Source organism: Bactrocera dorsalis, unplaced genomic scaffold (assembly GCF_023373825.1).
Source record: "Bactrocera dorsalis isolate Fly_Bdor unplaced genomic scaffold, ASM2337382v1 BdCtg055, whole genome shotgun sequence".
Lineage (NCBI taxonomy): Eukaryota > Metazoa > Arthropoda > Insecta > Diptera > Tephritidae > Bactrocera > Bactrocera dorsalis.
Window position 1 is genome coordinate 57,471 of NW_026038106.1, and position 17,651 is coordinate 75,121.

A 17,651-nucleotide genomic window follows, 5' to 3' on the forward strand; every position below is an offset into this window, starting at 1 on the left:
TATCGTATATACGACGATCTCGACCGAAGCATGGTAGAGAAAATCAAAACCCGATAAAACCAGCTACCTGGGTGCAAAACAAAAGTCATGTACAAAACGGTAAATCGGAAGTACACAAAATTAGTATTGGCACTCGATAGAAGAGACTGTAGGAACGTGATGGGAATACTAACTGGAACTAAAGGGAAACAATGGAGCATCTCGTGTGCACTTGTCCCGCATTGGCAAGACTACACCGTAAGCATCTGGGTCCCCACGGTATGATACCATGGAGGAGGTATCGATAGTGAGGCCGCAGAGTCCGTTAAAATTCGCGTGAAGCGCAGGCATCCTAATGGATGACTACTTCTCTTGGACCTAGGAACTAAATTCCATCTGGTATGCGTGGCTTATTGGCCAATCAGATTAACCTAACCTATATATTTTGTAGAGTATCCGACAAACTTCGTGACAAACTTAATATATAGTATAATACTTAACTTAAACTTAATAAGTATATTATAATTTACTTAATATACATACCTTGTTCAGGGTGTAATTAAAACAAAGCAATACAATTACAATATCTTCTTTGGAATATTTTTTTATTTATAATCATTTCAGTTAAATTCATATTATATAGTATGTGAGTAATTCCATGCAAAGAATTATTTAGTTTTAAAAACATAGTTATTAGTCTAACTTTTTTCTGCTCTGGTATAGGCCGAGTTAAATTGTATTTAAATCAACTTGCAGAGCTCACGTATACAACAAACGAAAGTTCGGTGTAATGGATTTCTTCTTGTTCTAAAGATACTCCACAATATCGCATTTGATGGATATGTTCGGACAACTTTGACCCACAACATTTCGACCACGATAATTAGGGCTCTTTTCAGTGAGCAATTTTCGGAATATGGGCAATATTGCTGTTTCTCCATCTAGTAACTCTGTCTCCGAACTAGCACCATAAATTGACGATTCGATTTTATTTCGATGCTTACGTTGCTTATCAGGTGCTACATTTGGGGAGGAATGATGATGTGCGGCATGTTGTATACTACTCATCTTGTTGAGTTTGCGCTGTGTAATGCATTGCGTTGCTGGCGGCGTTGGCTCACGTTCACGTTCGCTGTCGGTTTCGCTTTGGCATACCGTTCCCTTCTGCGGCTTATGACGGTGTTTATTACGATTCTTTTCCGAGACTGAACGTTGTATGGGTGACGTAGTCTGGTTATATGGAATGATATGACTGTGTTCCGAACAACGTTGTGGACTAGCATAGTTGCGCGGTGACTGGCGTGAATGTTGTTTGGCATGTGAAAGTGTATGGGTGTCCCATAGGTCGCTTTGGGAGACCACAAAATTGGACTTCATGGCATTGGTTCCACGACGGCTGTCCGATGTTGTGGGTGCTTCAAAAGAGACTCAGCTCAAAATATTAAACAATCAGGAAAACGCTATTTTACTCACTCTTTATGACGTTATTGCTTTTCGTATATGGAGCATGAGGGCAAGAACCATTTAGATCATTATTGGAATTAGAAATATTTGTAGCGGAATTCCTGTGATTATGTGCGGTCTTTGGATAGGCGGTTGGAGTCTGACTTCCACTGTCATAGTGCTAAAATAAAGAAATTTGATATAATTTAATGATTAAGAGCATTAAAAACTTCCTAAAACTTTAATTTGCATCAGCAACCGTAATTTGTCCTTACCCTAGACGCCACTGATTGCCGACGCTCCCGCAGTTGAGAATCTTCGCTTCTTTTGATATTGTTGCATTCTTGCTTTTTCATACTCGGTATGGGATCGGTTTGAGCTGAAACAGAGTTTCGTTTCTCTCCCGGTCTCCGGTAAGTGAGATCATCATGTTTTACAGCTTGTAATGGGGGTTGTTGTTGTTGTAGTTGCTGCTGTAATTGTTGTTGTATGGGTTGCATTGATTGCATTTGAGTTTGTTTTTGATGCAAATTCGATCCAGTAACTAAGCCGGTGGATTGGACCACGCCATCTTGGATTTGTGTTAAAGACTTCATCGACTTCTTTTTACTAAAAAGTTTATACAAAATACATATTAAAAATTAACTGTATAGTTTTGTGTAACGAAACCTACGGTGGCAAGGATGGAGCGATTGTCGTTGACTGTACCGAAACCATGGAGCTGTCCATTTCCACGTGTGTAGAAGTTACACTGTCAACTGAAGTAAGTTCCGTTACTTCTACAAACATAAAAATAAAAGTAGTTAAAATTCGAATGAGAATTTAGATTTTTTAATGAAATGTATTCACTTAGAGTTTTGTAAAAACATTTTAAAGACTTAAATTAATTTCAATAAACACCTGTTGTGCTGGGCATTTCCCGTCGTACTGGCGGTGCAGACAATCTAGCTGTATCACTGAGTATTGGTTCCGAATCCCCGCCAATACCGCCAGTACATGTGACGCCATCAATCCACTTGCGAGCTTCAGGTCCAAGTTTTCTTATAAGAGCTTGCAGTTCATTTTCTTTCTCCATAAGAATTTTGCGGAATCGGCAATTCGTGTTTTTCACATCACGTAAACGTTGCTCCAATTCACAAACGGATGAATCGCGTCGATTTTTCGACATTGGACGTAAGGTGGCGCGTACGCGCTTATCAACGACACCTTGTGGGTTGCGTTTCAGTTCGACCAGCTTTAAGTCAAGCAGAAGAAAACAAAACACTTTTAAGTATTACACATTTTATCGGTGATATTACATAGATATACATAACAGGTGAATTTCTAGTATATAGAGTTGAAAGTTTTGAAATTGTTGTAACTAAGCAAATAATAATCACCAATGCAATAGAGTGAAAGCGATAGAATTACGAGTAAGCTAAATTAGAATTAAATGTAAAGCAAATACGAACTCAAATTGACACATAAGTATACTCGTAAAGGATTTTGGACAAATATGATATACACCAAATATTCTATATTTATTCTACTTATTTATTATATCTATATTTTCACCATAGTCAAGTTTTCAAAATACTATCAGATATTCTTGTAAAAAATTGGTGTAAAAGCCCGAAATCGATTAGCAAGTTAAAATTTTTACGATCTTGTATTTTACGGGTTTTATCCAATTTCTTTTTTATAAATTATAAAAAAAAATTAATTTTTTCATTAACAGACTTCGTTCGTTAGAAACGGGCGTGAAGTAAATAATCCACGGGAAATTTAAACCATTGTGTTCAATATGGTGTATAGCACACTTAAAGAGCATCTAATCAAAATATTTCATTTGCATAATATTATTTAACATTTTTTATAAAAATGCTTTTTTTTAGTGCTTTAAGGTTAACTGTAGAATTGAAAATTGGAAAATTTAAGTGTGACATGATTAGACGCTCATCATACACATATTTAAATATGCCAATAGCTCATTAAATTTTGTCCATAATTACGATAACAGTAAATCTTAAATTTAATTTAAAAATACAGCTACAAAAACTACAAAACTTCCTTACTACCAGTCTTACTTTCGGTACGAACACCAAACATAATGTTGCTGTCGTACAAAAAATTATAAAAAATGAGAGTAAGACAAAAACTAAATCCTTGCGATCGGATAGCACCAACGAAATAGCGGCACCGGCGATGCATGTTATGAAGACATTGTAAACGGAAAATCCAATATGTTTCGAGTCATTTAAGGCCGGAATGGAAACATGACGTGTCTCCCAAGCCAGGAAAGCACCAAATACCTTAAACACAATAAATAAAATATAATAATATTAATACTAGTTTTTGATATACAAATGAAGATATCCCCCCCCACCCCCCCCCCCCCAATATTACGTACTTTCACACAATAATAACTGGAAAGTTGTTACCAGGTTCGTATCTCTGGATTGACAAATAAAATCAACACTGTTTAATTTAATTCAACAACTCTTTATTTCACAACTCGTCTACACTATAGCAGTTTACTCTTATCACTGTTTGATTACGTTGGCGCTGCCACGGCTTATATAGCCACGCACTCTCGCTGATGCCGACGTGTCCTTCTAGAATATCGCGTCTGGATATTACCAGAACATACGGCAACATACGGCTATACGGCGCCAGACGCAAGCAGACAGTCGCGGCGCCAGACTCAGCAATTGTTTACCTAGACAAGCAGACAGTGCGGCGCCAGATGTCTACAACAAGACAAATGCTATTCCATATACCTACAGCTATTGTTCATAATCAGGGATGCATATAGTAATACAAATATAACTTAATACTACTTTTGTAACACTGCCCTCCACTAAAGCCTAATCGTCCCGATTAGGCACAAATCCTCTTGAACCAAATGGGGCGAGCCTCTCCAAATGTACTACTTTCATTTTACATCGTGCTTTTCCATTTCTTTGTATGCGGTATACCACGTCATTAAGTCGTTTCATCACCATATAGGGTCCTTCCCAGGCTGTCTGCAGTTTCGGGGACAAGCCTTTCTTTCGAAGTGGATTGTACAAAAGGACCAGATCACCTTCTTCAAAACCTTTTGAATTTTCCGCTTGATCGAACCGGTCCTTCATCTTATTGCTCATCAGATGCGTATGCTGTCTTACCATTAGATGCAATTCATTCATTTCTTCCTTTAAGGCAGAACAATAATCTCCATCATTTCTTACAGCTGTAGGGTTCGTTCCAAACTTAAGATCAGCAGGGAGTCGCAGATCAGATCCGAAAATAATCTTTGCTGGCGTGTAACCAGTTGTCTCGTGCTTCGCTGAACGATATGCCAGCAGGAACATCTGGATGCACTTGTACCAATTCCGTTGATCTTTATCAACGATTTTCCGCAGATGTTCTTCGAGCGTTCGGTTGAATCTCTCCACCATTCCATCTGATTGTGGATGTAACGCTGTTGTCCGTGTCTTGTGGATGCCCAATAATGTACAGACTTCTTGGAAAATGGAAGATTCGAAATTCCTGCCTTGATCTGAGTGTAATTCGACGGGCACTCCGAACCTTGTTATCCAATTTTCTACAAACGCTTCGGCTACTGTCTTCGCTTCTTGGTTTGGTAAGGCATATACTTCTGGCCATTTACTGAAATAGTCCATGACAACCAGTAGATATTTGTTTCCGGCCGTACTGGTTGGAAACGGACCTGCAACATCCATTGCGACTCGTTCAAATGGTGATCCCACGTTGTACTGTGTAGCCTACCGCGACTTTTGGCTTTAGGACCTTTAGCTGCCATGCACTCTACGCAATTACTTATCCATTCTGCTATGGAATCTCGACAACCGATCCAGTAGAACCGTTGTTTAATCTTCTCTATAGTTTTTGTAATCCCAAGGTGCCCTCCACTAGGTCCATTGTGATATTCTTTCAATACTTTTCGGATCATGGACTTCGGTACTATGATCAGCAGACGAGACTGTTTGCCATCTTCGCTTTCCCAGGTACGATGAAGGTATCCATTAACGAGGTTTATGCTGTTCCATTGGGCCCAATATGCTTTTGCCGTTGGACTCTCGCTACTTATTTGTTCCTTTGGTGGTCGTACCCCATTTTCTTTGGCTATTATCAGCTTTGCAAGATCAGGGTCCTCCAGCTGATTGATTCTGATGCGGTGAGGAGTCCAATCATCTTCAGGTTCTATATTCAGTAATCGCACGTCGATTATACCTTCTTTTCTCTCTGATTTGGAGCAATGTTTACGTTCGGGTGGACAAGGGCGACGTGATAATGCATCCGCATTTTTGTGGTGAATCCCCTTTCGATGTTCCGTTTCGAAGTCGTAATTCTGTAATCTTTCGATCCATCGTGCAATTTGGCCTTCCGGATTCCTAAAATGTAATAACCATTTTAATGCTGCATGATCAGTCCTCAGCAAGAATCGTTGTCCATACAAATACTTGTGGAAATGTTTTACACATTCCACCACAGCTAGTAGTTCTTTTCGCGTCACACAGTAGTTTTTCGCTGGTTTCCCGAGCACTCTGCTGTAATACCCAATTACTCTTTCTTGTCTGTCGATGAGCTGAGACAGGACACCTCCAATTCCATAAGCGCTCGCATCTGTATCCAGGATGAATTTCTTTCCAGGTATTGGATAAGCTAACATCGGTGCCGTACAAAGTAGTTCTTTCAGCTGCTCAAACGCTTTTTCTTGTTCCAACTGCCATACAAACGGGCGATTCTTCTTTGTTAAATCATGTAAACTTCTAGCCACGTTCGCAAATCCAGGTACAAAACGGCGGTAATACGTGCATAAGCCGAGGAAGCTGCGGAGTTCATGTATGTTGGTGGGTCGAGGCCAATCTTCCACTGCTTTTATTTTTCCTTCCTCGGTGTGAATTCCCTCAGTTGACACATTATGTCCGAGATATGTGACCTGCTTCTTCCATAATGAACACTTTTTGGGATTCAAGCGTAATCCGGCTGATGCTATTCGCTGAAAGACTTCCTCTAGATTTTTCAGATGATCTTCAAAACTTTTTTAAATGATGATAATGTCATCAAGATACACCAAACATGTCTTCCAGTTGAGTCCTTTTAACACATGTTCCATCAGTCGCTCGAACGTTGCAGGCGCATTACATAACCCAAATGGCATCACAGAGAATTCCCATAAGCCGTCGCCCATACTGAAAGCGGTCTTTTCACGGTCACATTCATCAATCTCGACTGGCCAATATCCACTTTGTAGATCTAATGTAGAAAACCATTTCGCTCCAGACAAGGTGTCTAATGTATCGTCGATTCTTGGTAGAGGATAACTGTCTTTCTTTGTGACATCATTCAACTTCCTATAATCTACGCAGAAACGGGTGCTACCATCTTTCTTTTTAACTAAGACGATAGGTGAGCTCCATGGACTTATTGAAGGTTCGATTACACCGTTTTTGTGCATGTCTTCAATAATTTTGTTAGCATCCTCACGTTTTGCTAGTGGAACCCTACGCGGAGCTTGTCGGATTGGTTTTAAGCGGTCTCCAGTATTTATGCGATGTTTGACAATGCCGGTTTCTTCCTGTGTTTCCTTCGTTTGCAAATATGGATGCGTATTTTTCTAATAGTTTTTTCTGCTTTTAATTTTTTCGTTTCCATGCAGTTCGTTCAGCAAATTATTTAGGAGTGTAGGACTTATCTGCTGTGGCTCAATAGTAGGTTTCTGTTGTGACCGTTTCGCATCGTGCTATTGCACTTATATTCTGGCACTGTCCAATTACGGCTCCTTTCATCAGACTTATAGGCGTGTTGAAGTCAGTCACTACTCTGACCGTAATGGTTGCGTCTTCTCTAGTTTTCACAAGCGTTCTTCCTACCAATATGGGTGTATCTATTTTTGTTGGTTCCACAATCCACAACTCTTCAGTCCCACCTCCGCCATTCACTTTGGCCCATACAATCGCCTCAGATTTTGGTGGAATACTCTGATTATCATCAACAATCACCCTCTTACTTTCAACGTTGGTCACATATCCGGAGTTTATAGGCATCTCCATGTTCTGGCAAAACAGCATTTGCTTGTTTAAATCCAAGTAACCCCGTGATCAATCATGAAATCTACTCCCATTATAATTTCATCCGTGATTTCTGCTACGATGAAGGTGTGATTAACTTCCAGGGTACCAATCATCACTTTGCAAACACTTTTCCCGCGACAGCTGCTTCCTCCCCGGTGACCGTTCGAAGCTTGCAACCGACTAATGGTTCAACCGTTCCTCTTACCACATCCGGTCGGATAATTGAATGTGTGGCACCAGTATCCAAAGTAAGCGTTGACAGTCGTCCATTTACGATACCGTTGATAGTAAGATTGTTGTCATGGCGGCCTATTTGTGATATCGAGATGGCGGGGCAAATAGTTGTGGGAACCAGCTCACGCCCCTTTGAACTGTTCCGTTTTAGTTTAACGACTTGTGAGATGTGGATGCTCCGTCCTCGTTATCTGTTGGTTGTTTCCGTTTTGATGGGTTTACTTTTATGTTGCAATTCCGGGCAAAGTGACCCGCTTTCCACAGTTGAAACATCTGCCTGTTGTATTTACTCGCGGTGCAGCAATTGCCTTCAGAGTCTTCAACATTTCTTCCATCAGCGCCGGTTGTTCCATTTCAACCCTTTGTACTTTGTGTGCTGGTTTACTTAGTAGGGAAGCTGTTTCCTGTGTGAGGGCGTGCGAAACCGTTTCAGCAAACGTTCTTTTTGGCAAGGCATATGTGGCGCGTTTGGTGTCCACATCACGAATTCCATTTATGAAACATTGAATTTTTACCTCCTCAATGTAATCCACAGGTGCATCCGCATTTGCCAAATGAGCCAGTCGTTCATCTTCTGACCCCTATTTTGCAGTTCGATCTGGTATATTTGTTTCCGGTGCTCACTACCATATCGTCTTTCTATCGCACTCATCAATGCCTCATAGTTGTCCCGTTCACAGTCTGGAATAGTCTGAAGGATTTCTGCCGCAGGTCCTTTCAATGATACAAACAAGGACGCCACTTTGTCCACTGCATTCCAGTTATTGGCCACTGCTGTCTTTTCAAACTGAAGTTTGAAAATTTGAAATGGAATACTTCCATCGAATGTGGGTGCCTTCAGTCTTGGATTATTTGTTGATGGTGCAGGGCCATGCAGTTTGCAGTTCTCGCATACGATTACTCAGTTGAAGAAATTCTGATCTTAAATTTTCTTCGTCATTTTTTATTGTGCTTAATTCGTCTTCAAATTTTGAAAATTTCTCTTGCACTTGTGTATTATTTTCTGTAATTTGTTGTGTAAGGCGAGACTCTAACTGTGATGTATTTTCAACTATTTGCTGTGCCAGAACGATTTTCTGTTTGCACTACATTCTCGGCTATTTGCTGTGCCAGACGATTTTCTGTTTGCACTGCCTTTTCTGCATTTTCAGCTATTTGCTGTGCAGAGACGATTTCCTGTTTGCACTGCATTTTCTGTATTTTCAGCTATTTTCTGTATAGCCACTAACAGCATGTTCATGTCCACACTCGATGATGTTTCGTTGTTCTTCTACTTTCTCTTCTACCTTTGTAGAAGTTTCTGGCCCAACAAATTCGAAATCGTCCACATTAATTCCATCCGCTTCCATTGCTTCACGTAATCGTGCCTGCAGATCCGCCTTTTTCCCGCTTATCGGCAAATTACGCTCCTCCAGTTCTTTTTTTAATTGCTGAATTCTCAATTCTCCGAATTTAACCATCTTGAATTTGGATTATTTGACAATCCCACTTCTGACACCAATTGTTACGAATTTACTCTTGCTAGTTTACTTTGTTAGGTTCGTATCTCTGGATTGACAAATAAAATCAACACTGTTTAATTTAATTCAACAACTCTTTATTTCACAACTCGTCTACACTATAGCAGTTTACTCTTAGCACTGATTGATTACGTTGGCGCTGCCACGGCTTATATAGCCACGCACTTCTCGCTGATGCCGACGTGTCCTTCTAGAATATCGCGTCTGGAAATTACCAGAACATACGGCTATACGGCGCCAGACGCAAGCAGACAGTCGCGGCGCCAGACTCAGCAATTGTTAACCTAGACAAGCAGACAGTGCGGCGCCAGATGTCTATTGTTTCGTCGAGCAGACAGCCGTGGCGCCAGATGTCTACAACAAGAAAAATGCTATTCCATATACCTACAGCTATTGTTCATAATCAGTGTTGCATATAGTAATACAAATATAACTTAATACTACTTTTTGTAACAATACTATTTCTGTACATATTTTATGAGGTAACGCTCTAAAGGTTTTTTTGAAATTCCAATTTTTGAATTTTTTCGAAGACTTTGAGTTGAAAAACACAATTTTTTGGGAAAAAAACCGGCTAATTTGTTATTGCGAAATCAGAATTATGAACAAAAAAAACTCTCCAGCGTTACCTCGTAAAATATGTCCAAAATAAGTAAATATTAAAGATATCGAGAAAATAATTTTACTAAATAATAATATTATTAAATGATCTCATAGTCAAAAAGTTTAACTTAAATATGATGTTTTTATTAAATAAAAGAATATGAAAATTAAACTATACGCGCTAAGTTATTTGCGATTTCATCTCGAATGGATACAGCGGTAGTTTTTAGCTGGCTGCTATAATTAGCAACTTCTTCTTCCACTACATCTATAGCAAAGGCATTCAGGTTATAATTCCGAAAAATGTGAAATGTAATTTTAATTTTTTGTAATTTTTACAACTTTGACCGGGACATATGGCATAGTTGTTTGAAGACATTTAAAGCGGACTCCGATTACTCTCTTAACGATATTTCTTGCCTTGGAGTGTTGTAAATTGAATTTATGCTGTGGTGAGCCAGCGTTTGCATCACTATTAGGGGTAAGTAAATATGGTTTCCAATATTATTATATACTCTTTTCTACAATCGCATGTGAAACTTTTCCAACCTGCCATACCACCCAGCTAGGATGACGTTCTCGTGTTCACCCAAGAAATGGTTCAGGCAGCATGCGTACGGCAAAGGGAAATGGATTAATACCACACTACTTGTCTCCACTAGGATAGTCGAAAGTTCCTTAGACAAACGCAAATTCACCCCAAACGGTATTCATTGACGTGGAAGGTGCATGCAATAAACGCCAGTTCGGCTGTACTGATATTGGCTTCTTCTTCTCTTTACTGGCGTAGACACCGCTTACGCGATTATAGCCGAGTCAACAACAGCGCGCCAGTCGTTTCTTCTCTTCGCTACGTGGCGCCAATTGGATATTCCAAGCGAAGCCAGGTCCTTCTCCACTTGGTCCTTCCAACGGAGTGGAGGTCTTCCTCTTCCTCTGCTTCCCCGGCGGGTACAGCGTCGAATACTTTCAGAGCTGGAGTGTTTTCGTCCATTCGGACAACATGACCTAGCCAGCGTAGCCGCTGTCTTTTAATTCGCTGAACTATGTCAATGTCGCCGTATATCTCGTACAGCTCATCGTTCCATCGAATGCGATATTCGCCGTGGCTAACGCGCAAAGGACCATAAATCTTTCGCAGAACTTTTCTCTCGAAAACTCGCAACGTCGACTCATCAGATGTTGTCATCGTCCATGCCTCTGCACCATATAACAGGACGGGTATTATGAGTGACTTATAGAGTTTGGTTTTTGTTCGTCGAGAAAGGACTTTAATTCTCAATTGCCTACACAGTTCGAAGTAGCACCTCTTTGGCAAGAGTTATTCTGAGTTGGAATTCGAGGCTAACATTGTTAGTGGTGTTTACGCTGGTTTCAAGATAGACGAAATTATCTACAACGCCTAGTCGCGAGTGCGACGACTGTTTGTTTTGATGACAGGAGATATTTCGTCTTGCCCTCGTTCACTGCCAGACCCATTTGCGTTGCTTCCTTGTTCAGTCTGGAGAAAGCAGAACTAACGGCGCGGGTGTTGAGACCGATGATATCAATATCATCGGCATACGCCAGCAGCTGTACACTCTTATAAAAGATTGTACCTGCTCGATTAAGTTCTGCAGCTCGAACTATTTTCTCCAGCAGCAGATTGAAGAAATCGCACGATAGGGAGTCGCCTTGTCTGAAACCTCGTTTGGTATCGAACGGCTCGGAGAGGTCCTTCCCGATCCTGACGGAGCTTTTGGTCCCGCTCAATGTCAGTTTACACAGCCGTATTAGTTTTGCGGGGATACCAAATTCAGACATTGCGGCATAAAGGCAGCTCCTTTTCGTACTGTCGAAAGCAGCTTTAAAATCGATGAAGAGGTGATGTGTGTCGATTCTCCTTTCACGGGTCTTTTCCAAGATTTGGCGCATGGTGAATATCTGGTCGGTTGTTGATTTACCAGGTCTGAAGCCACACTGATAAGGTCCAATCAGTTTGTTGACGGTGGGCTTTAATCTTTCACACAATACGCTCGATAGAACCTTATACGCGATATTAAGGAGGCTAATCCCACGGTAGTTGGCGCAGATTGTGGGGTCTCCTTTTTTATGGATTGGGCATAGCACACTTAAATTCCAATCGTTGGGCATGCTTTCGTCCGACCATATTTTACAAAGAAGCTGATGCATGCTCCTTATCAGTTCTTCGCCGCCGTGTTTGAATAGCTCGGCTGGCAATCCATCCGATCCTGCCGATGTTTTGTTCCACAGGCGGGCAATTGATATTCGAACCTCCTCATAGCCGGGCAATGGAACTTCTGTTCCATCGGCATCGACTGGAGAATCGGGTTCGTCATCTCCTGGCGTTGTGTGTTCACTGCCATTCAGCAGGCTGGAGAAGTGTTCCCTCCATAATTTAAGTATGCTCTGGGCATCGGTGACTAGATCACCTTGGGGGGTTCTACAAGAGTATGATCCGGTCTTGAAACTTTATGTTAGCCGCCGCATCTTTTCGTGGATTTTTCGAGCATTACCCCTGTCGGCCGGCTTGTCAAGCTCTCCATACTCACTCATTTCGGCCTCTTTCTTCTTCTGTCTACAAATGCGTCTCGCTTCCCTCTTCAACTCTCGGTATCTATCCCATCCCGCACGTGTTGTGGTCGATCGTAACGTTGCGAGGTAGGCAGCCTGTTTTCTCTCCGCTGCGACACGGCACTCCTCGTCGTACCAGCTGTTCTTTTGCACCTTCCGAAAACCAATGGTTTCGGTTGCAGCTGTACGTAAGGAGTTTGAAATGCCGTCCCACAGTTCCCTTATACCGAGTTGTTGAGAGCAGGAGTGCAAGCCGAGTAGAAAATCGCTCGGCTGTCTGTTGTGATTGCAGCTTCTCGACGTCGAACCTTCCTTGTGTTTGTTGGCGTGCGTTTTTTGCTGCACAGAGGCGGGTGCGAATCTTAGCTGCAACAAGATAGTGGTCCGAGTCGATGTTAGGACCTCGGAGCGCACGCACATCTAAAACACTGGAGACGTGTCTTCCGTCTATCACAACATGATCGATCTGGTTGGTAGTTTTTCGATCCGGAGACAGCCAGGTAGCTTGATGAATCTTCTTATAGTGGAATCTAGTACTACAGATAACCATATTTCGGGCCCCGGCGAAGTCGATCAGCCTCAACCCATTTGGGGATGTTTCCTCGTGGAGACTGAATTTACCGACCGTAGTGCCAAAGATACCTTCTTTGCCCACCCTGGCGTTGAAGTCGCCAAGCACGATTTTGACATCGTGGCGGGGGCAGCTCTCATAAGCGAGCTCCAAGCGCTCATAAAAGTCATCTTTGGTCACATCGTCCTTCTCTTCCGTCGGGGCGTGGGCGCAAATCAGCGATATGTTGAAGAACCCCGCTTTGATGCGGATTGTGGCTAGACGTTCATTCACCGGAGTGAATGATAGTACTCGGCGACGGAGTCTCTCTCCCACCACAAATCCAACACCAAACTTGCGCTCCTTTATATGGCCACTGTAGTAAATGCCACAAGGACCTACTCGTCTTTGTCCTTGTCCCGTCCATCGCATTTCTTGGACGGCGGTGATGTCAGCCTTTATTTTCACGAGGACATCAACCAGCTGGGCAGCGGCACCTTCCCAATTAAGGGACCGGACTGATATTGGCTATCGCTTCATTTTACATTAATCAGATCTGCAGACCTGGTTAAATCACATGCTAGGAAAACGATAAACTATACACTATGGGAAATTAAAGCATCGGAGGTTATCCTTGACATCCGGCGAAAACAAATACAAGTGAAATATGAAACAAAGCTTTCGATCAACTAGCTCAGGAGCGGTATTCTTCTGCAATAATAGAAGTTCTGCTTTAAACCTGTAATTTGATAAATACTCTAGTCTGTAGTCAAGCGAAGGTTAAAGCTATCCTTAATGTCAATACTAAATTCCATTGCATTGAGTTATGCAAGCAGGCAATTCGACTCTCAGGAAGTATCTCGGTTAGTAGAATCTGGGTAACCAGTCATATAAGAATAAGTATATATATTGGAATATAGTATATATATATAGACAGACGTGTTGAATCGCTTGAGGGCTGCTGGAAACAAAATCTCAGCTGCCCCGGACCATTCAGGGTTGTATGAAGTAATGGAGCCTAGAGAAGACCTCAGGTCTTGTAACACAGGTAACACCCGGCATACCACAATGTTAGTTTGGGTTGTGATGCGGGAGAAACCGAAAAGCTCCTACTTCTAAGTAAAAGGAAGTTTATTAACTTTGTGTCATCACAGGGCACCTACCTTTTAAAATTTCACCTTCAGCAAATGGAAGGAGAATGGTGAGACATAGGAATAAATATAAAGAGTTGGGCAGATGAGAGACATGTCACGATGTGAGGCATATCGAACTTTAAACTTCATATGATTTTACACTTGATTGATAGATGAGGAATGCCCCTCGACCTTAAGTCTATTGTGCCCTCTACTAAATCACATTGACTCACTTAGCCCCAGCGTATTGATGAAGCCCAATAAACTACCGGGTGCTAGTGAGGCAATGCGATCTCTATCCGGAAACATATTTTACACTTGTCGATATATATTGACTTAATGTACTCATCATCAGAGGCTATTACTATAGAAAAATGTTCATTTAAAACTTACCGTTAAATACTAAAGCTAAAATAAAATTCCTCGAAATTTCTCTCAGTCTCATGAAACGAATTTGAAATCGAGCAATCTTTCATTTATAGTATAAGTGAATACACATAAACTTATTGTAGAAAAGGGATCCCAGTTTTCGAATATAACTTTTATACCCTGAACAGGGTTTATTAAGCTTGTCACGAAGTTTGTAACACCCAGAGGGAAGCGTCGCAGACCCTACAAAGTATATAACTGAATGATCGGACTCAAGTTCTTGTACATTTGACAATGTATCTTCACAAAAGTTGGCACAGGTTCTTTTTCTAGGGCAACAATGTATCTCCGAAGAAATTGTTCAGTTCGGCTTACTTTAGAATATAGCTGCCATACAAACTGAACGATAGAAATCAAGAGATTGTATGGAAAACTTTCTATGGCAAACTTTCGCATTTGACGTGATCACTGCTTAAGGTAATAATATCTTCTTCTACTTTACTGGTGTAGACATCGCTTACGCGCTTATAGCCGAGTTAACAACAGCGCGCCGGTCCTTTCTTCTTTTCGCTACGTGGTGCCAATTGGATATTCCAAGCGAAGCCAGGTCCTTCTCCACCTGGTCTTTCCAACGGAGTGGAGGTCTTCCTCTTTCTCTGCTCCCGCCGGGTAGGTAATCGAATACTTTCAGAGCTAGAGTGTTTTCGTCCATACGTAAGGCATGACCTACCCAGCGTCGCCGTTTTCTTTTAATTTCCTGAACTATGTCAATGTCGTCGTAAATCTCATAGAGCTCATCGTTTCATCGAATACGATATTCGCCGTTGCCAACGCGCAAAGGATCATAAATCTTTCGCAGAAGTTTTCTCTCGAAAATTCGTAACGTCGACTCATCGGTTGTTGTCATCGTCCAAACCTCTGCACCATATAGCAGGACGCGAATTATGAGCGACTCATAGAGTTTGGCTTTCGTTCATCGAAAGAGAACTTTACTTTTCAATTGCCTACTCAGTCCGAAGTAGCACCTGTTGGCAAGAGTAATCCTGCGTTGGATTTCCAGGCTGACATTGTTGGTAGTGTTAATGCTGGTTCCAAGTTAGACGAAATTATCTACAACTTCGCAGTTGTGACTTTCAACAGTGACGTGAGAGCCAAGTCGCTAGTGCGACGACTGTTTGTATGATGACAGGAGATACTTCGTCTTGCCCTCGTTTACTACCAGCCCCGTTTGGTTTGCCTCCTTATCCAGTCGGGAGAAAGCAGTACTAACGGCGCGGTTGTTGAGGCTACTGATATCAATATCATAGGCGTACGCCAGCAGCTGTACACTCTTATAAAAGATTGTACCTGCTCGATTCAGTTCTGCGGCTCGAATAATTTTCTCCAGCAGCAGATTGAAGAAGTCACACGATAGGGAGTCGCCTTGTCTTCAGACGTTCGGTATTGAACGGCTCGGAGAGATCCTTTCTGATCTTGACGGAGCTTTTGGTATGCTCAACGTAACTTTACTCAACCATATTACTTTTGAGGGGATATCAAATTCAGACATAGCGACATCAAGGCTGCTCATTTTCGTTCTGCCGAAAGCAGCTTTGAAATCGACGAAGAGGTGGTGTGTGTCGCTATTCTTTTCAAGGGTATTTTCGAAGTTTTGGCGCATTGTGAATATCTAGTCATTTGTTGATTTTCCAGGCCTGAATCCACACTGAAAAGGTCGAATCAGTTTGGTCACGGTGGGCTTTAATTTTTCACAAACACGCTCAGTAAAACCTTTAATGCGATGTTGAAGAGGTTTACCCCACGGTAATTGGCGCAGATTGTGGGGTCTCCATTTTTGTGGATTGGGCATAGCACACTTAAATTCCCTTCTTTGGGCATGCTTTCGTCCGACCACATTTTACAAAGAAGCTGATGCATGCTCCTTATCAGTTCTTTGCCGCCGTGTTTGAATAGCTCGGCCGGCAATCCATCGGCCCCTGCCACTTTGTTGTTTTTCAGGCGGGCAATTGCTATTCGAACTTCTTCATGGTCGGGCAATGGAACGTCTGTTCCAACGTCATCGATTGGATTCGCCTTCTCCTGGTGTTGTGCGTTCACTGCCATTCAGCAGGCTGGAATAATTTAAGTATACTCTGGGCATCGGTGGCTAGATCGCCTTGGGGGGTTCTACAAGAGTATGCTCCGGTCTTGAAACCTTCTGTAAGCCGCCGCATCTTTTCGTAGAATTTTCGAGCATTACCCCTGTCGGGCAGCTTATCAAGCTCTTCGTACTCACGCATTTCGGCCTCTTTCTTTTTCTGTCTACAAATGCGTCTCGCTTCCCTCTTCAACTCTCGGTATCTATCCCATCCCACACGTGTTGTGGTCGATCCTAACGTTGCGAGGTAGGCAGCCTGTTTTCTCTCCGCTGCGACACGGCACTCGTCGTCGTACCAGCTGTTCTTTTGCACTTTCTGAAAACCTATGGTTTCGTTTGCAGCTGTACGTAAGGAGTTTGAAATGCCGTCCCACAGTTCCCTTATACCGAGTTGTTGACGAGTGCTCTCAGAGAGCAGGAGTGCCAAACCGAGTAGAAAATCGTGCGGCCTGTCTGTTGTGATTGCTGCTTCTCGACGTCGAACCTTCCTTGCGTTTGTTGGCATGCGTTTTTTGCTGCTCAAAGCCGGTGCAAATTTTGGCTGCAACAATATAGTGGTCCGAGTCGATGTTAGGCCTCGGAGAGCGCGCACATCTAAAACACTGGAGACGTGTCTTCCGTCTATCACAACAGGATCGAGGTAGCTTGATGTGTCTTCTTATACTGGAATCTAGTACTAAAGATAACCATATTTCGGGCCTCGGCGAAGTCGATCAGCCTCAACGCATTTGGGAATGTTTCCTCGTGGAGGCTGAATTTACCGACCGTTGTGCCAAAGATACCTTCTGCCCACCCTGGTGTTGAAGTCGCAAGCACGATTTTGACATCGTGGCGGGGGCATCTCTCATAAATGCGCTTCAAGCACTCATAAAAGGCATCTGTGGTCACGTCATCCTTCTCTTCCGTCGGGGCGTGGGCGCAAATCAGCGATATGTTGAAGAACCTCGCTTTGATGCGGATTGTGGCTAGACGTTCATTCTCCGGAGTGAATGATAGTACTCGGCGACGGAGTCTCTCTCCCACCACGAATCCGACACCAAACTTGCATTC

The 17,651-nt window shown here is 42.3% G+C and overlaps 1 protein-coding gene across 1 annotated transcript; it reads right to left on the reverse strand.

Moving 5' to 3' along the window:
- Positions 1–552: 552 nt before the first annotated feature.
- On the reverse strand, positions 553–14,404 carry LOC125775344 (putative uncharacterized protein DDB_G0285119). Its single transcript, XM_049461531.1, has 7 exons — positions 14,329–14,404; positions 3,489–3,745; positions 2,323–2,656; positions 2,096–2,201; positions 1,698–2,031; positions 1,453–1,603; positions 553–1,394 (listed from the first exon to the last, which is right to left on the reverse strand). Exons 1-7 carry the CDS (start codon positions 14,402–14,404, stop codon positions 787–789), a joined length of 1,866 nt encoding a protein of 621 aa, XP_049317488.1. The 3' UTR covers positions 553–786.
- Between the last annotated feature and the right edge of the window lie 3,247 nt (positions 14,405–17,651).

What these genes read in the sequence shown, in the direction of transcription:
- LOC125775344 (XM_049461531.1), bottom strand. Translation starts at nt 14,404, where the DNA reads ATGTTTCCGGATAGAGATCGCATTGCCTCACTAGCACCCGGTAGTTTA. An exon ending in GTTTGGTGTTCGTACCGAAA is followed by an intron (nt 2,657 to 3,488) that starts GTAAGACTGGTA and finishes CTTGACTTAAAG; the next exon opens with CTGGTCGAACTGAAACGCAA. An exon ending in AAGCAATAACGTCATAAAGA is followed by an intron (nt 1,395 to 1,452) that starts GTGAGTAAAATA and finishes TCTCTTTTGAAG; the next exon opens with CACCCACAACATCGGACAGC.